Genomic DNA, 19458 nt, shown 5'->3' with positions numbered 1-19458 from the left:
TAGTCCAGGGTCCAGGTACTTCCCTATACCTGGGCTGAGCCTTTAAAATACCCTCTGCTTTGAAGTCCTGCAGGAGTCCTGTAGGAGAAGCACTGGACTGCTAAGTCAGTTTGAACTGCAAGGCCGATGGTTCAAATCCACCATCCACTCCTCAGAAACCCTATACAGGATGGTTATGAGTTGGAACTGACTCAATGGCACTTAACAGCAACAATGATGTTTTGGGGTGGTTTGAGGTGGAAGAGGCTTACCCATTTTCACTTTCTGGTTAGGGTACTGAATTTAGGAAGCCCCAGGTTTGAAGTAGGAAGAGTAGCTACTGTATTGGCAGATAGTTCTCCACAGGACATGTAATGATGGGGCATACTTATCCCGCTGGCATCAGGTAGGGGTACTTAGACAGCCTGCCTCTCTGTGTTGTATATAAAACTGCCAACATTCTGTGAAGGCAGTAACTGAAGTTTTGCCAAATGGGAAGAGCTCCTCAGTCAAGCAATTTCCCCAACCTTATGGCCTTCTTGCAGTAAGGTTGAGCTGTGTGCCCCTACCCATCTCTTCCTGATCAAACCCCTGGGGCTCCACACCAACAAAAGAAGGAGCAGCATTAGAGGGAGAGACCAGGACACAGAAGTGCCCCTGGAGTTAGTGCAAAGGCAGGTGTGGCCCAGCACTACCTGGGTGGTACAGGCAGTTAGGGGCATGCAGAGAGCCCAGCACAGGGATTAGAGGAGCATTAGTGCAGGCCTGGCTGGCAAGCGTGGAGTTAATCTGGCACAGAATTTGGGAGTGTGGTTTTGGGGGCCAGAGCCAAAGCTCCAAAAAATAGGGTCAAAGAATTCTTTTTTCAAAAAAGCCTCAAAATTGAAGACAGGAGAAAGATATACTAAAAAAAATAATTAAAAAACCCAGGAGGAAAATTAAATTCTTGGAAAAATACTGTCAAATCCAGAAATAGATGGCCCCTCTCCACTTCTTAACTTTTGGCACGCTGTTGGACACCTTGGGTGTGGTGGCATGGCCCCTGCAGGCTGGGACCATCTGGGATAGGAGGCTGCAGATCCTGAAGGCTCAGGGGGAGTCGAGGCCTGAGGGCCATCTCCCAAAGACCACGTCCTAAGCACTGAAGTCATGCTTAGAGGAAGAACATGACCCAGCTGGTCAGATCCAAACTTGAACCACTCCCCAGCACCAGTGAACTGTGCTCACTGCCCAAGAGGGGGCTTTGGCACTTCCTAGAAGGCACCCATGCACCCAGAGGTAGCACAGAGACCCAGACAGAGGAGGCCCCAGACACCAGCCCAACCCCTGGCAGTACCCTTCAAGCTGGTACCTTTCACAGAGGTCAAGGTCTCCTGACCCTGGAGAGGCACAGAGACCTCCTGGTCTGCAGGGTAAACAAGGTGAGCTCAGAGTGCAGGACCCCAGAGAAGGCATTTCCTTCTTCTCTCCCAGCACACTGGTACCCAAGCCTGGGCCAGGCCAGGTGTGAGTTACCTTGTCCCTCTCCTTTTGGATGCTCGTCTCCAGGGCGGCCAACTTCTCCTGCAGCTGGTCCACTGCTTTCTGCTCCTTTTGCAAGAGCGTCCGCTCAGCCTCCCTCTCCCCCTGCAGTAGTGCCCGCTCCATTTCAGCCTGTGAGCAGACACCAGGGTCTATATCAAAGCTGCAGGGCTCAGGCCCATCTTTGAGGGCCCTGCCTCTGCTTGGGGGCCTTGGGGCTCACCTCCCGAGCAGACTCCTGCAGCTGCTGTTCCAGCTCCTTTACACGGACCTTGAGCTGCTCCACTCGCCCCAGCACCCGAGCCCGCTCCTCTTCCAAAGCCAGCACCTCTCCCTGGAGCTTGGTGCTAGGTGCATCTTCATGCTAGAAGGCAAGGAAGTCATCAGCTAGAGACACCTGAAACCTTCCAGGGTCAGACTAAGAAAATGGATCCTCATTCCCAAGAGCACTTGGTGGGGTAGCTGGACTGAGACAGGAGGCAAATTTCCCCTTCTTGGGGCACAATTGGGCTCAGCCCGAGGAAATAAAGATTTACCATTGAATGTCAGGGTGGGGTGGGGCCCCAAGATCATAAAGCATATTTACAGCCTGGAAATTCACTAACACACCTCCCCTATCTTGCCTCCTTAGTTTTACCCCATTGGACCTCAGTCTCTTCCCAAAACTTGATTTTTCTATTTTTTCCCCACCCTAGGCCTCCGCTTCCTGGCAGGCTGACCCCAGCCCAGCTGGTCCCTCCCACCTCCTGCTGGGTGCTCTCAGTGCTGCTGCATTCCTCCTTGAGATTTTCCTCATCTGAGCGCTCCACACTCTCCCAAAGGCGTTGGGTGGCACCTCCAGGCTCCTCGCTGCTCCGGACAGAAGCCCCCACAGTCCCTGCAAGGCCCCTTGGGGGTCTCCAGTTGGCCATGGCCAGCGCTGCAGTGGCCTCCCCAATGCTGGGCAGCTCCCCAGCCTCAGGGGCCCCGTCGGCCCGGCTGTACTCAGCACACAAGTTCAGGATGGTCTCCAGACGCTGGCGTTCCTGGACAGGGTGAACAGAGCAGGGCATGAGGTGGGAGGCCAGCTCTCTGCTAGGGCTAGAGTCAGGCACAGTGTCCTGGCAGGAGGGAGAACTCAGAGAGCCCCAGCCAAAGGTGTCGGTGAGGCATAGGGAAGGCGGGTGGGCGGGAGGAGCCCAGCTGCTGGATCACCTGCCCACATGGCTAGTGTCTCCCGTCTTCCTGTTTCCTTTTCCTTCTCATTCTCTCCCACAAGAGGCTCCCTCATGGACACACAGCCCACCCAGACTAAGGCCCATTAGACACAGATGCTCAGGCGTTCGTGGGCACACAGATGCACAAAGACCATCTCACTGATTACCTGACACACATCCATTCTGGCCCTGCATTACCAGGCACGCACACACAGATAAACACAGTCTAGCACATACAGTGGAGAACACCAGTTCAGGAAAAGACATGCTCGGTGGCATGGACACACCGGGCAACAGACACACATGGTATCCAGTGGGTCAAGCCCCAGGTCCAGTCATCCTTGTCCCCTTCTCAACTCCAAGTCCCTCTCAGGCAGCCCTTAGCTCTGTATCAGTAGAACAGGTGACTGCTTGGTCTAGAAATCACAGGTGGGAGTGCTTCATGGCCCTGTCCCTTGATTCACACACACACACCTCCAACACAGATACAGTGACCCCCCCTCCCACCAATGACCAAGGAGGGATGGTCACAGTCCTATTCCTTGCCTGCATCCCCCACCCCCACTCAAAAAAACCAAGCCTTGAAGATGTGCCAGGCCCAGACAAGCACCCATGGCTCTTTAGGATCCCCTGACCTCCTCCAGTGTCTCACCACCTACAATTTGACTAAGATCCTGAGACGCTTACCTAGTCTTCCTCCTGCTGCATGTCCAGTTCCATGGCAAAGAGACCAGGAACCAGCATCCAGGAGGTTGGGTTAGTGTGCCAGCCTCCGCCCCAGGACCCAGATAAGTAGCCTGGGTGGGGAGGGAGGGGCAGGGCAGCAGCCTACTAGACTTAAAGTGGCAGGTGGGGCAGGTCAGGACTGGTGGAAGGTGTGTACTTGTGTATGGGATGGGGGATGGGAAGACTGGATGGAGGACATAAAGAGGTCTGGGCTACCACTCTGCCTGTACCAGGCTCACGGCCCTCCTCCAGGATTCAACCCCAATGTGGGCCAAGCACTCTCTTTAGGCCACGGTAGAAAGGAATATAATATTAATGAGAACACGTAGCAAAGGAAATGACGGAGAATCCTGCCTCATCTCTCCCTCACCAAACAAACACACTGCCCACAGTGTCAACCAAAACTGTACCTTGTCCCCAGAGAAACCTCCTCAGTTCTTGTTCTCCTCCTCAGTCCAATTCCAGGGTTCCCATCATCAACCCTCAAGAGCTTTATTCTGCGCTGAAGGGCAAGAAGACTTGGGAGGGGCCAAACCCATTCTCGTTCTGTATTTAGGCCTCGTGTGAACACACCACCAGAGCCCCTTGCACTCCCTATGCTATCTGGGGAATCCTGGCCCCCACCCAGCTCAGCTCCTGTCTCCAGACAGCTGCCCATAGCCACACCCGGCCCCTGCACACACCCACACACATGCACACAGATGCACACAATCACACAGACGAGGCCCAGCTCAGGCCAAGGTTGCTCACCCATTCTCACCCTGTTCCTGTCACCCTCCACTCCCAGATGGTCCCGCTGGGCTCACCGGGACCACCCATTTGTAGAAGTCAAAGAGCAGCAAGAAAGAAGAATTAGGGACTTTTCTAAAGAATAAGCCTCAGTCAAGGTCAGAAAGACAGGAGACTTGGATTCCAAGAGCTCACTGCACTCTGAGCCTCAGCCTTCTCATCCTGAAAACTGATCTCTAAACTGAGAAAAGGAAGGGCCCACCATCAATGGGGAGTGTTCTCCTCGAGTCACTGTGCTTAGGCAACTAAAGCAATACTTAATTTATATATTACAACAGAAGCTGTGCCCATAAAAATCAATGTAAAATTAGCATGCAAGTAAAAGAAAGCCTTCGATGTTGCAAAGAAAGTTCTTCAGGAAACCAGAACCTGGAAGCACTGAGCATTAAGGTGGACCCTGGAAGTGGAGCAGCCTGAAAAGGCCAGGCCCTGTCCCAGGTCCCCTCCCACTCTGCCAGCTGGCCTGGCTGCCTAGGCCCTGGATAGCAGGTTGCTTCCTGACATCCACTCACCAGCCTCTCCATCTCCTGCTCCCGGAGCCTCTCCTGCCGCTGTCGCCGGTGGTACTCTAGGAGGTCATCCTCATTGTCGCTGATCTCTGTGATGCTGTTTTTCCGCTCTCGGGTAACTGGCACCCGCAAGTCCCCGCTGGAGAGCTTCCTCTGGGCGCGGGGGCTCTGGCGAGGTGAAGTCGCAGTCAATGATCCCAGACTATAGGCCGGGCTCAGTCTGCCACTAAAACTGCCTTTGCGGGGTGCCAGGGACTCCCCCAGTGTGGGCGAGGGGCTCCGTGTCCTGCGACCCCGCCCGCCCAGCGTCAGGGAGAAGTCCTCTGGTGATGCTCCATGGGCTGCCCAGCGGCGGGGCCGGGGACTATCTGCCACTTCCCTGGTTAGTCTGGGATCCGGAGCTGTCCGGGTGGGCATGGGGGACAAAGCCCGGCGGGACAGTGATGGGCTCAAGGGAGGGAGTTCCCGCATACTGTCTAGGCCCCGCCGACCCAAGTGGGGGCTCTCAGGAGGCTGCAGGGTTCGAGTAGCTGACCCATCAGAAAATGTTCGGCCCACAAGTTGGCGTGAGGGGCTGGTTGTCAACATCCGCTCAGTGCCTGGTGGCTCACGGAAAGGGCTGGGAGGGCGATCCTGGAGTGTGCCAATCTTGTTGCGGGGAGCAGGGACTGGAGGCTGGATCTTGGGACTGCCTGGGATGCTGGTGGGTTGGCTGCGGGCACCGGAAGCAGGGTATTCACTCAGACTAATAGCCACCACGGGCAGCTGCCCACCCAGCCGGGGGCTCTCGTTGGCTTTGCGGGCCTCCGCCAAGACAGTGGCCGCAGGACTGTCTGTCAGCAGACCCCGGAGGCCAGGGCTGGGAGGCCGCTCATGCCCTCCTTTCCTGCTCAGATGGGGGCTCTCCAAGGATCGGGCACCACTTGGGCGGGGCTGTGGAGGCTGCAGAGCCAGATGGTAGCTAGAGGAGCGAGCGGGAACCAGCGGGGGCATAGAAGGTCCTGGCTCTTGCCCACTGGGCGAGTGGCTGGCACAGCTTCCACTGCTGGCTGGTGAGGAGAGCGGAGAGAAGGCTGGTGAGGTGTTCTCATAGCTAGAGCCCACAGACATGGCTCCAGGACTGGTTGGAGGGGACAGCAGGTAGCGCCCACCATTAGCCATCGGCGACAGTGGCGAGGTTGTAGCAGGTTTCTTGCCAGCAGCTCCAGGCTCCTCCAGCACCAAAGAGTCCATGATTTCCTGCAGGTCCTTCTCAATAGAGCTTACCAGGGAACTGTGGCTGGCACAGGCAGAGGGTCCCCGTGTGGCAGGCTGTGGGGTGTGGTTTCCATTCACCAGGCTTTCAGATTCAGCTGAGAGAAAAGGCAAAGAGGCCTCAGGTCCTGGTCTCCACTTTGGGAAGCTGTTGTATACGCATAGCATAGAGGCACCCCCACACGGCCTCCTAGCATGGCAGTGCTGTAGAGACTCTGACACTGACCAGCTGTGCAACCTCAGCCAAGCCACTGGCCCTCTATGTGCCTTAGTGCCCCCTCTGTAAGAAATAGGATGGGCAGAGTCTTTCTGGCCCTAATATTTGATGACTCAATGCAGAATTGGTGACAATGCCAGGCACTTCCAGGCCTAGTTGTTGCTGATTCATCCTGTACTAGTCTCTACTCTGCCTTGGTTTCCCCAACCTTCTATACCTCTCCTTCCGGAAGGGGTTGGGGATCTGCTATGTACCTTTTCCCAATCTAATAGGACATCCTCCAAGGCACCCCCCAGGCCCAGGGAAAAACAAAGCCTCCCGGGCTGGGCGGGATGAGAGGTGTGTGTGGCACCACTTTGTCCAGTCACAAGCAGGGGAGGGGTCTGGCGCAAATGGCTGGTTCCTAGAAGCCAGGCTGGCCAGCAACTGGGAGCAGCTCAGCGCCTCCAATTATCCCATTAAGCCTCGCCAGCAAGTGCCGGCCTTGGCCCTGACCCAGGCACAGTCAACGAACCAGGAGTCCCTGGAATCACTGCCCCCAAACAGCTGAGGGAGCGTGTGACAAGGCGGATAGTGGGAGTGAGGGTAAAATGAACCAGGAACTGGACAGAGAACCCAGGCTTATGATCCTCTCCCTGCCCCCAGGGGTAGAAAAGATTGGAGGGTGTAGGGGAGACAGCCTTTGCAAGACCGAGTGTTGGTCCAAAATTATGGGGACTGTATGGGACCCCAGTTAGAGGCCTTCATGGAGACTGAAGATCCCAGGAACCACCCAGGTCCCCAGTCTGTTTATGCTACTGATGCTACAGCCCACTAGATTTAGCTGACATATTCACTTGCCCCGGCACCGTGTTGGCATTGGTCATCCCATAGCATGCCAGCACAAAGTCTGGGTCAGGAGTCTGCACCCAGCCCCCTGACTAGGCAGCTGGGCCAACGAGGGGGCTGTGTTGTTTCCCTGGAACAATCACCAACTCTCCTCTGGGGATCAATAATTCACACACAAACTGCAGCTGCTCCACTGAGTCATCAGCTGGCATGGCCTGGCATGGGGTGGGGCAGGGCCCAAGGACATGAGCACCAACAGGTGGGACCCACCAGCGTACCATCTACTGCTTTGTCTGCCCATTAGACCACTCTCAAGGTTAAGGTCCAGGTGGTGCTGGTTCCCTGGATACAAAGGGCCAGGATCCCCAACACTAAGTGGCATCTTCCAGGGCAGTGGGGCATCACTTGGGTGGGCTGTGGGGGCTGAGACGGGCAGAGCTCCCCCATCCCTTGGGCACATGACTATCCAATTCCAGCCAAGCAGCACTGCCTTGGATCTCTCCCAGTGGCCCGGCTGCCTGGCATTCTTCACCAGTGGCCCATGGCTGGTGGCAGTGAGCCCAGATCATGGGTATTGTCCTTCCCTGACACTCAGAGTGTGGGCAAGAAGGCAGGGGGTACCACCAACCCTCTGTCTCACTGGGGTACTTACCAGGGCCAGAGGTGTAGGGGGGCCCAGGGGCCCGGCCCCCTGCTGGAATCATGCTCTTCATCCACTTGGCTTCAGCCGGGTGGTTAAAGCGGAGGAAGGTGGACTGACCCAGACACAACATACAGCCTGCAGAGAAAGCAAAAGCTTGACAGGGCAGGCCGGATCTGAGTAATCCACAACACAAGCATGCTCACCAGAGGTGTCCCTGCCAGCACCCAGTGTCCACACAGTTCACAAGTATCCTACAGGGCACCCAGCCCCATCGATGTCTAAGGCAGGGCCCTCCAGGGCATCATAGTACACAGCAGAATGGAAAGAGCCCTAGTTTAAGAATCCTAAGATCTGAGTTCTACTCCTAACACCTTTTCTTCTTAATGACTATGAGAGCTTGAGGTGAAGTCACTTCACCTCACTGAGTCCAGTTCTGTCATCAGAAAAAATGGAACTATATCACTGATGGTGCCGATTAATAAGACAGTGCATGTGAGTCAGCTTCAGAAAGCATGGGCACCCATGTCTCCTCATCCCAACCTGTACCCGCCCCCCTCCCCAAATGACTCATCTATTTGCCCCTTAAATGGACGGGACAATTTGAGCAGCCACAACTCTCAAGATCACAAAAGGCGCTCTGAGATAGGGGACGAGGTAACATGCCTGGTTCCTATCCTTGTGCAGGAGCCCTGGGAACACCGTGGGGTAAGTGATTGAAACCCACCAGCGGCTCCAAGGGAAAAGGATGAGGCTGGTTGTTCCTGTAAAGATTTAAAGTCTCAGAAACCCTAAGGAGCAGTTCTACTTTGTCCTATAGTGTCACTATGCATAGGGATTAACACCACAGAAATGGGTCTCATTGTGTGGCCCAGGAAGAACTCAGCCACTTTCTCTCTTTCTGTCAAAGCACCCTCTGCCCTGACATCGTTCTGCTCCCTGGTCTCCCCTGGAATCTAGCCAAGCCTAGCCACTGAGCACAGCTTCAGCCAAGCACATTCCCAATAGACACATGCCCAGTCCTGCCCAGGAAGTGTTAGTGCATGGAGGTGGGGGGGGTGCTGTGGGAGCCAGAAAATGTAGCCAGGGGCACCAGGAGTGTGTACAGCAGCAGGTGTGCCCACAGGCGCCTAAGCCTGGCTGGTAGAACTCCTCCTCTCAGCCATACCAGGTGCTAGAGGCCTCTTCAAATGATGCTATGCTGGGAGAAACCAGAGCCCTGATGCTGTCTACCATCCACCCACCCTTCCAATTTGCCCACACTCTGGGCCCCCAGGCCCCAGCCTCCTGTCTACCTAATCTGGTGCTACTTGGCACCCCAAGCTTCATGCCAGTCTATGCTGAGACTGGCAAGGACGCCTACATTCCTGGACGCTGAGACAGTTCAGCTCAGGCAGGCTGCAAGGGCAAGGGGCATCCTGAGCCACCACGTGGGTACCTTGGAAGGCCCCTACTGAGAAGTTCAGAAGCCTGTTGTTGGGACCCTGGACATTGTTGTAGGGTGTGGGAGCTAGCAGGCTGAGAACCTCACAGCAGACAGTCATAGTGGACAAGCTACCCACTACCTTGGCACACCCACAGATCTTCCCAGATAGGCGGGTACCAATTATTCTAAGAAGCCCTGGCGGTACCGTGGTTAAGCTGTGGTGTGGTAGCACTAGCCGCGCCTCAGGAGAAAGATGTGGCAGTCTGCTTCTAGAAAGCCTTGAAAACTCTCTGAGGCAGTTCGATCCTGTCCTATAGGGTCACTAAGAGTTGGAATCCACACAACAGCAGCGGGATGGATTGGGGTTTGCATGGGTGGTTGGGAGAGGGGAAGTCATCCCTACCAAGTCACCAATCAGAGGATCCCAGAGTAATCATAACCAAAAAAATAATACCAACACTATCCATCTAATTACAACCACAGCTGTTTCAAAAAGTGCCCTCCCCTCCTTTTCAGTCATTTAACAAGGTAATTAATGATGAGTTCATTGGGTCTAGACTGAAACATTCAACCCTAGGACAATGAGAGGAGGGGTGATAGGAGCCAGGTGTGGAAGGAGGTGGGGAGACTGGGTGGATTTCAGCCCACAGCTCCAGGCCCACCCAAGGAGGCTGCTGGCATCTAAGGACCCTCCACCCCCTAGCCCCTAACTGAGTTTCCTGCCCCCTCCTCTGCTCTGGGGGTGTGGCCATGCTGCTTCTAGGCTATAAATAGGCAATGCCAGGCAACAGCGCTGAAGCCATATTAATAGAGCGCCAGGAGGGCAGCAGGACTGAAAGTCGCCCAGCTCCTGCCCAAATTAACTTTCTATTTGCACTCAGGGGCCCCAAGCATTATCCCAACTCTGGCCCCTGCTGCCCTCAGGGGCCTGGCCAGCCTGTTTCTAGGAAGAAACCTCTCTGTCCACTCCTGCCTCATACCCCCAAACACCAGCCCATTCAAGAAATCCAAGAAACCCTTTCCATCAGCCAAATCCTAGATCCTCAGAGGGGATCAGGGCCCAGCTGTGTGCAGGTGAGGAAGGAGCTGCACATCTGGAAGGAAAAAGGAGAGGTTGGAGCCTATTTCTGAGGGAAATACACACACCTCACAGACACACAGACTCACACAGTCACACTCCCATGTTCATAGACCTACAAGCTCACTCACACTCACAGAGTGGCAGTCACTGCCCTGCTGGCCACCCAAATAGAATGGCCAAAGGGAGGCTGGGTGAGGGGGACAATGAAAGAAAGCGCCTAGGCCCTTGTATCAGAGACCCACCCTGCCTTAACCCAGGTTCCCCTCATCCTAACCAGGACCCCTCGCCCCACGGAGAGGCAATCTGTGGAGGGGACCTTCCTAGGACACGGGAAGATGAGGGGTGCACCGCTGACGAGTGCCCCCAAACCTAGACCCCACACTCAGAAATGTCCGGGACCTCACGTTCTCAAGCCCCCAAAGGGGGACCAAGGTCCCCTTCCTCTGCAGACGCCCACCCCGAAAGGCCGCCGCTCCCAATCCGCTGCCCCCAATCCGCTGCCGGGGGTTGAGGACTCACCGCCCAGCCGGGACCTCCGGGCCGCGCGCCTCCGCTAGCTCGGCCCTCCAGGTTCCCGGTCTGGCCTTTGAGGGGGCGGGTCGACCCTCCCGCGCCGTGGGCTCCAGGCTCCGAGAGAGCTGCGAGGGTGCTAGCAGCCGCCAATGCCCGGGGAGGGGCGGGCCGGCCACCACCGGCGGGGGAAGGGAGCCAGGGAGGGAGGGACAAAGGAGAGGAGGAGGGGAAAAGGAAGTGATGGAGGAGAAGAGAGGGGAGCTGGATAGAGAGGGCGGGGCAGGGCGAGGGATAGAATTAGGGAGTCAGAGCCTGAATTCTGTGCTGGGGACTGGGGTAAAAGTCGGGCAGCAGAGGAAAGAAAGGTTCACCGGAGGTGAAGTCAAATCCAAACCCACTGCGGGGGAGTTGGTTCCGACGCAAAGTGACCCTATAGGGCAGAGTAGAATTGTCCCATAGGGTTTCTAAGGCTGCAAATCCTTATGGACACAATCTCCCACAAAGCGACTGATGGATTTGAACCACTGATCTTTTGGCTGTAGCAGAATGTTTTAGGACTCGTGGTGTGGCGCTGTTGGTTAATGCAGTGGACTGCAAAGTCCGCTTGAACCGGGAGGCCTGCGGTTCAAGTTCACCAGCTGCTCCTCGGAAACCCTATACAGGGTCGCTATGGATTGGAACCCTATCCATGGCACTTAACCACAACAACAGAGTGCTTTAACTACTGTGACACCAGGACGAGGAAATATGAAATGTCAACACTGAAGCTAGAGAGTGAAGAGCCAGTAGGCTGCAGTGAAGAGACACTGGGGGTCTTACTTTGATCCCCCTCTGGTAGGAAGTTGGTGCACCTGGGGACCTGGTTTGGGGGCCAGCTCTATCCCCTGTGCTGGGCAACGTTGGGCCAAACAAAACCTGTGTCCTTGTATTTTTTATCTACAGAATGAGGAGGCTGGACTCAGTGACCTCAGAGGTCCAGCTCTGACTTTCTGTGACTCCATGTATCAGAGTGGAACTCCCAGGGAGCTGGCTGGGCCATTACTCAACCACTGTTGACAAGGTCAAGCCCCACCCCCTAGAGTTCAAGTCAAGGTAGTGCTCTGTGCAATGGGAGAAGCTTGGAGTTCAGCTCCTGTCTGCATCCTAAATGCTGCATTTCCCAAGGCTCTCTCCACAACCCAGGCACTGCCTCTTCCCAGTCAGTCCACTCCCTGGGCCTTCAGAAACTGACCTTGCCTCCTCCCAGCCATAGCATCTAGTCCCCATTACGGTACCCTACCCATCTAGGACCTTCAGGATCAGGCTGAAGTTCTCAGTCAGGAAGGTTCCTACCACCCAGCTGGAACCCAAAAGAGTTCCTCTTGTTCCAGAGCCTGGGTCAGAAGAACTTCATGAGCATTTATATGCTCAGCAACTTACATCATCCCACATGGTGGTTGGTGGTTATATGCCGTGGAGTCGGTTCCGACTCACAGTGACCCTGTACAGGATTTCCGAGGCTGTAAATTTTTACGGGCGCAGAAAGCTTCATCTTTCTCCCGCGGAACAGCTGGTAGTTTCGAACTGCTAACCATAAGGTTTGCAGCCCCATTTGTAACCACTACGCTACCAGAGCTCCTTACCCTCTCTCAAATACACACAGAAGCTGGCTCAGTTACACAAACACCATGCCAAATGTGTACACTCAAACCACCCCAGTCAAGTACATGCTCTATGCTCTGTTTTTTCACGCATTTATTCTCTCACACACACACATCCCCACAGACACCAACTGTCCTCATGTCTACACACTCACAGACATCCTTTCACTTAGCCCCTGGAGTGACTGAAATAGGAAATCAACCTTCACAGAAGAGTGGCTTCCATCCTTGTTGAATACTACCTACCTACCTACACTGCCATACTACACACGCACACCCGTGCACAAATGTCCTGCAAAATAAAGGAGATCCTTTAAAAAAAAAAAAAAAATCTCAGGAAGAGTGATTCATCCATATGGAAACTGTGGCAGTCAGCTGGATAGACCCAGACAGATGCGTAGGATGCCTGCCAGTGAGCAACTGAGCAGGAGGCAGGCACAAGAAAGTAGTAAGTTAAGGGCTTCTCCTTCCTTTGAGCTTTATCAGTCATGATATTTACCAGTCAAGATCTTTACAGGGGGTTGAAGGTTTCACACCCAATTCACAGAAGGAATCACTGACAATTGGGTAGGAAAGGGAGAGGGTTAATGTCCTAAATCCCAGAGGGAGAGAGCTGGAAAACCCAGGAATCCTAGCCACACAACCTTGCTCTGGGATCCTCCCTGCTGACTTTCACACAAGCCCCTACCCACCAAAGAAGGGCTTAAGGAATGAAGGAGCTGTGAAGACTAGGCAGCAAATCGTAGGAGTGGATGGGGACTAACTGTCTAGACAGCCCAGGCCCTGCGCTGTGTGGCTTTCTGAGTCCTCCCTGCTTAGTCCCTCCCGGATCTTTCATGTGGTCTGGCACTGTGGTCCCGGGTGGGGCAGCCTAGACGCAGACTGAGATTCCTCCTCATTTCCTTGGTCCTATTCCCAGACCTACCCCTTGCAGGCTGTAGAGAAGAGGGCAGTGTGGGACATGGGACATGCCAAGGGACCTGGTGGGTGCGAGGGATGAAATCAAGACCTTCATTGTTCCCTCAATGCACGCTCACATGTCCCTAGCTCTAGGCTAAAGGTTGGCCTTGGCTTTCTGCCTGCTCCCCCCACCACCACCTAAACATAGTCCTGCTAGAAAAGCCTGTCACTGCCATCTCCGCTGTCCATGAAATGGGCTTCTCCAAGTTACCTATGGCTGGGCACAGTGCCCAGAATGATGCATCTAGGGCCTGGTCCAGACAGAGTGGGGTCCTTGTTATTCTCAGGGTAATCCTGTTTTTAAAGAGAAAGGTCCCCTCTGTAAGGTTGGGTTAGGGGAGCATGGCAGGGAAAATGTTCCTCTTGTACATATGCCCACAGAAAGGCATGTGACCAATGAGTTCTCATATTCACCTAGAGATACTTTGGTACATATAGTAGCCCTGAGTTCACCCCTGCTCCCTACTACCAACCACTATGAATATGCTTATCCATCAACACAAGGAAAGACACAAACATCGATATACACAAGCCCAGAGTTACAAACACATCTGGAGATACATAAACACACTCTAGTTATTCAGACACACAGAGATAGCACATGTACCCTGAGCCACCCAGTTTCCAGGGAAATGCACTCCCAAGAATGTCCGGAGTGGGGCCAGGCAGGGCTGGGCTTGGTGCCTTGCTCCAGAGATGAGACAAGGAAACCCTCATCTCCTGGAGCTCAGGGGAGGGGGAGGACTGGGGAGAAGAACACCCGCTTCTTTGTGCCTCTGCCTACCCCTCTCCAGGCTGCCAAGCTTCTGAGACAGGCGAGCCTAGACAAGAGGGCTATGAGGATGGTAAAGAGAAAAAGGGAAGGGGGTTTAGGGTCAGAAAAGAGTGGGAGCATGCATATTTGGCAGGGCGCAGGCCTCTGACTGGGAAGGGTCACTGGGGCCACAGGAAATGCCCAAGAATTCCATCTTGGCTCCATTTCCACCTTCTCCCCAGAGAGCTAAATGGTGCACTGGGGAGACTAGACAGAAAGGTATACAGAGCACCAGTTTCTCTACTCTGTCCACAATATGAATGGCAAGAATGTTCTTACCATGAATGAGCTGTGATTTGAGGTGGGGGAAAATAAGGGATGGGCTGTTTCTTCAACTGTAATGTGATGGACCTATTTTATATGGCTTTTCTTTCATATAAGGTCTTGTAACTCCTACCAAATAACTCGATGGAACTTGGCAAATGAGGTGTTTATAGTCCACCAAGGGGCTTGGATAGCTTGTAAATAAGGTGTATGGCTCCCTTGTGGGTGTGGAACAATGTAAATAAGATAGATGGAACCCTAATGAGGGGATTGGTCAGTTTTAACTAAGAAGAAGAGAAGGAGCAGAGTGTGTTCTTTTGACCCAGGGCCTCTGAGACGAGACTCCTAGACTCAGGAGATAGCGAGTTATACACCTGAGACAGTACAGGAAAATGAGAATCAGAAGCAGAGAAATGGCAACCGCAAAACCAGGAGACCAGCCCCCCTGTTACAGTAGGTGCCAACTCACAGAGCAAGAGGACTTAGTGTCTATGCAGGAAGCTTGCCGGCAGAATAGGGTGCCTCTGGTGTGGCGCTGTGGGCTAATGCGTCAGACTGCAAAGTCGTTTGAACTGCAAGGTCGGTAGTGCAAGCTCACCAGCTGCTCCTTGGAAACCCTATACAGGGTCACTATGGGTCAGAATCGACTTGACAGCACTTAACAACAACAACAAGCACTTGTCTATGGAGCTGGAGTTGCCAACTCACAAAGGAAGTGAGCTGAGTACCTTCAGGCCAAGGCTGACTAGTGGAGTATAGAACCTCTGGGCTCTTATCAGTAAAGCCAAAGAGCTCTGTAGCACTTACCCAGCAGGGTAGAGGCCAGCTGCCCCAAGGGACCCAAGAGGCCTGAGGGGGTGGGAGGCCAACTGGCTGAGAGACTAAGGGCTAGGGAGAGGCCTGGCTGTGGGCACAGCCAAGAAGTTGTCATGACCAAAGAACTATATCCTGAGTTGTTTTTGATCTTGAATTGTAACCTGTTACTTTCCTAATAAACCCCACTATCCTGAATATTGTCTATGAGTTCTGTGTGGCCATTGCAATGAATGACCAAACACAGTAGAGAAACTGAGAGTGCTGTGGGAAGGATGGCTGGTGCCAGACTTGGTGAAAAACGTTGGAGAGAATAACATATGTTTGACGACCACCTTATAGGAATCAACTTTGGGCTGATGGTGTTGGTGATTCTCTCTTCCCCTCCTGATGTTAGAGTAAGTCAGACACTCCAACCACACCACTTTTATACCAGCTTTCTTTGAAGTCTGTCTTTACCTCTCCTTGCTGTTCTATCTACCTCCACAAATCTTGGGGGAAGATACTTTCTTTGAGATTGAAGAAAACCATCATGAACCAGATGGCATCCTCAATTTCTGGGAATTCCTCCTCTCATCTAGAAGCAAAGATCTGGAAGTCCTGGGGAAGCCAAAGGCTTTCCTGCTGCTGCTGTCCAATCATCCTCCCTGACGTCAACTGTGCCCCACTGAGAGCAGGAAGAGAGCCATGGGGCATGGAATGGTCTCCTGGATGCTGTGAAGGGAATTGAATTTAAAGGCCTTGAAGAGTATTAACAAAAGGAGGTTTCCATAGGAAAGAGCTTCCAGACAACAAGAGTACCCAGAAAACAATGCCAAGCCATCAGTCCTCTTGCTCAAAGCCAGGCTTTGTTCAAACAAAGCCCCTGTCCCAGTGTTAATCCCGCCTTAACCTCCACCCAAAGCTGCTTTTCTCATTCCCCTACTCCGACAATTCTGTGTATGAATTGATTCCCAGAAACCTGTTTCTAGAGTGAACACATCTGGTCTGTCAAGTAGCACCTGAGCCAATCCATCCTCAGTCTATCTGGTAACTATAGTAACAAGGGACCCAGTTTTCTTAACAGAATGGTTTGTGGCTTTGGAAACTGGGTGGTAACCATATTCGGTAATCCAAAAGTTACTGTTACCAATGTCGTGACAGGAGTGGGCTTCTCGTCAGACTCTGTCCTTGCCCTACCCTCATCAAGAGTGTTGTCCACTACCCTACCTCCACAGCTTTCAAAACAACTTCCTGTTGGCACCATAGAATAATGCCTCTGTTTCCTCTCAGTGCTCCAATTGTTCTCCCCTCAACAATCATCACATCTTTCCCCAAGCCCTTATATATCATGAATTGGATCTCTTCTCCTCCCATAGTATGGACAGGTAGGGTGGGATGACGGAGAAGAAAAGCAGGTTAAAGATAGGTCTGGATACTGGTAGAAACTGAGATGTTCAGGCATATTCAGATGTGCCTGGCCTCCCCAGCCCCAATAAGGCCACTGAGAGAATTGCTATGGCAACCATCCCCTGCATCTAATATGCACAAGCCTCTAAACAGAGACCCCCTCTGTTTGGGAGTATCAAACCTTACCCTGAGTGAGCCGGGTGGGCTGCCGAACAGGGAGCCCATCGATGGTGCAGGCATTGCCACAAGGGTAGAGGGTGAGGGTGCCTCGTAGGTTCTCGATGTAGCAGTGCTCTGGAGCCAGGCCCGGGCCCTGCAGTGAGATGTCCCTGGCTGCAGAGCCAATCACAGTCCTCCCTGGAAACAAGAAGGAAACTGAGTCAGGGGGTTGACCAGGCTGAGGAGGCAGGAAAGGACAACAAGGGCCACAAGAAAGTCTATTTCCACCTCCAATTCCAGAGAGAATCACTGTCCACCTATGGCCATCCCTAAGGGCTTCTGTAACTGGTCCAGGCAGCAAGTCTGGGAGCTCCTCTTAGGCAGAGGAAATTCTGGCCCAGAGATGGGAATGCCCTGTAGGAGGGGGAACCTCTTTTCTGCAGACCTTCCTTTGCTCTCCCCAAATTTAAATCCTTTTTCCTCTTTATAGACTCTCTCTTTTTCTAATTCTTCTTTCTTCCTTCATCTTTTCTATCCCTTTGACACCAGTAACCTCTCCCTCCCTCCCCTTACTCCCTCTATCTACAACACAGCCTCTCTCTTACTTAGGCACACATACACATACACACACACAAACATCTCCCCCAGCAGAGCCCCAGTGACTGGTATTTGGAGAATGTGGGGAATGTAGTATCACCCTGGCAACCAGTGAAGCCAGGAGTTTAAAGAAGCAGGGCAGAAGCTGAAAGGGGGGCACCATGCCAGGTTCTTATCTTGGGAGGCCTGCCCCCCTCCTATCCTTTCATTCTCTACTAGTACCTTCTCCCACACCAGGCATTACCTAGAGTGGGCCCCTTTCTTCTGGACCACACTGGTTGCTAAGAGCAATGTGCTCTCCTGTTTCTCTTAGCGCTATCCTCCTTAATGCTAAACTGATCTTTAATCCTGTAATGGAGCCAGAGGGCAGGCAATCTGGGAGGCAGAGCCCAGGGAAGCAAACTGTAGGTGGCACAGTCTCCTATTTAGGTACTGTGAACATTACCAGCACATGCAGAAGCCCGGACTTCAGGGCAGGAATGTTTACAAGGATGGAGAGGTGGTAGGTAGGACCAGATGCCCTGTCTTTTGTCAGAACTCACCTTCCTCCAAAGGCAGGAGGGTGATGGCCGTGCTGAGTCGCCCGCTGCCCAGGCTCACCAGATGGGGTTTGTCCGTCTGCACTTTCAGCCCTTTGCCTGTCTCGATCAGGTCCAAGGGTCCTTTCTGAAGGTGGTGGAGGTGGGGAATGAGCATTGCTAGAGACTCCAGACTAGCTCCTAAACATCAGCACTCTCCCCAGTCCTGAAGAAGGCTCAACTCTCCAAGAGGCAGCATTCCACTAAATCATAATTAGAGCTGAATCTAGGCCACTAACTGGTCCCCCTGGATTTATCTCAAGTCTTGGCTTAACTGCCCCTTTTGTCCTTTAAAACAGAGAAGAGGGGAAGTAAGCAGGTGGAAGGAGGGCAGGGACACTGGATAAAGAGAAGCGGCTACTGTCCAAAATTCACTACTTTCAAGGTGATTCTGACTCATAGTGACCCCAGAGGATAAAGTAGAACTGTCCCATAGGGTTTCCAAGACTACAAATCTTAATGGTAGCAAACAGCCTCATCTTTCTCCCACAGAGAGGCTAGTGGGTTCAAAGCTGACTTTTCTGTTAGCAACTGAGCACATAACCACTGTACCACCAGGGTCCCATGGGGAAATGGTAGAGGAAGGTCAATAGAGCTCACTGTAGATTGGTCCTGGGAATCCATTTGGTCACTGCTTACCAAACTAAATCACAAGGGAGGGTGAGAGTGTGGAATAAGGAGAGTGAAGCAGCTCCAGGTCTATCTATTAGCTGCTTCCTGACTTTCAAAGGGTATTTTCTGAGAGAACCAATTAACCTGATCCAGATAAAGACTCAATCCTTAATAGGCTTGGGACCTGGGGAAGGGTAGAGAGGGACAGAACTGCTGCTCTCATCCTTGGGCTGAGACCACAGTGAATAAAAGAGCCAAACACATCCTCATCAGCTACTGGAGCCCTGTCCCCTACCCCCACCCCCATAGGCACCCAACCCCACTTACCTGCACCAACGCCTGGGTCTTGCGTCCAGGGCCTACTTGGTTCCTATTGAGAGAGTCCATGGTCCTGGGGCTCCAGAGCTCCTATGGGCACAGTGGAAAGCAAGTGAGACCATCCCTCTCAGCACCCTCAGGCTGAAGAGCTTCCCACCACGGGGAAGGAGGCATCAGGTCTTCAGCCACAGCATATATACCCCACCCACTCTGGCCCAACCTGTACTTCTGTGCCTTCTTATCCTATGATACCCAGAACCCAGGACTTGGCAACCTGAGGACTCTTAGCCACCGAGACACTTAAGCAGAGTGGGGAAAATCTACTGTGGTAGGAAAAGCAGAATGAAGACATTCTGTTGTGAGCCTGGTAGCTAGACGGTCCCCAGGAAGGGGACAGACCTGAGACAGCAGCTCCCTCTTCCAACCTTTCCTTCTTCTCTTCTTCCTTTGTCTCTTTTCCCAGGAGTCTCACTAGGATGTTTTCTTAAAGGAGACACCACAAGCAAAACCCAGCTATTCTTATAAGTCTCCAATTCTGTATCCTCACCCCAACCCAATCAGCTAAAAAACAAAAACTCAGTAGTCTCTTGCAAGAACTATCTACATGGGATCAGACTGATAACAACAAGTTTAAA

The 19458-nt window shown here is 53.1% G+C and overlaps 1 protein-coding gene across 3 annotated transcripts in view; it reads right to left on the bottom strand.

Annotated features, from left to right (window-relative positions):
* The window catches only part of PHLDB1 (pleckstrin homology-like domain, family B, member 1), a 40705-nt gene extending 21785 nt beyond the window's left edge, over positions 1-18920 (bottom strand). Inside the window, exons 1-8 of one of the 3 annotated variants that reach the window (XM_006833888.1) lie at positions 18833-18920; positions 17858-17981; positions 16746-16916; positions 7672-7797; positions 4724-6072; positions 2244-2525; positions 1724-1864; positions 1495-1632 (exon numbers count right to left, since the gene is read on the bottom strand). In XM_006833888.1, coding sequence (XP_006833951.1) covers positions 1495-1632; positions 1724-1864; positions 2244-2525; positions 4724-6072; positions 7672-7797; positions 16746-16916; positions 17858-17981; positions 18833-18892 — 2391 coding nt within the window. In that variant the 5' untranslated portion in view covers positions 18893-18920. The remainder of the gene's footprint in view (positions 1-1494; positions 1633-1723; positions 1865-2243; positions 2526-4723; positions 6073-7671; positions 7798-16745; positions 16917-17857; positions 17982-18832) is intronic. The other 2 variants (XM_006833890.1, XM_006833889.1) reach the window with 2 other exon arrangements.
* Positions 18921-19458: the final 538 nt, after the last annotated feature.

This window comes from Chrysochloris asiatica, unplaced genomic scaffold (genome assembly GCF_000296735.1).
Source record: "Chrysochloris asiatica unplaced genomic scaffold, ChrAsi1.0 scaffold00008, whole genome shotgun sequence".
NCBI classification, from domain to species: domain Eukaryota; kingdom Metazoa; phylum Chordata; class Mammalia; order Afrosoricida; family Chrysochloridae; genus Chrysochloris; species Chrysochloris asiatica.
Note: the sequence above shows the minus strand (reverse complement) of the source record. Positions and strands in the feature narration are given on the sequence as shown.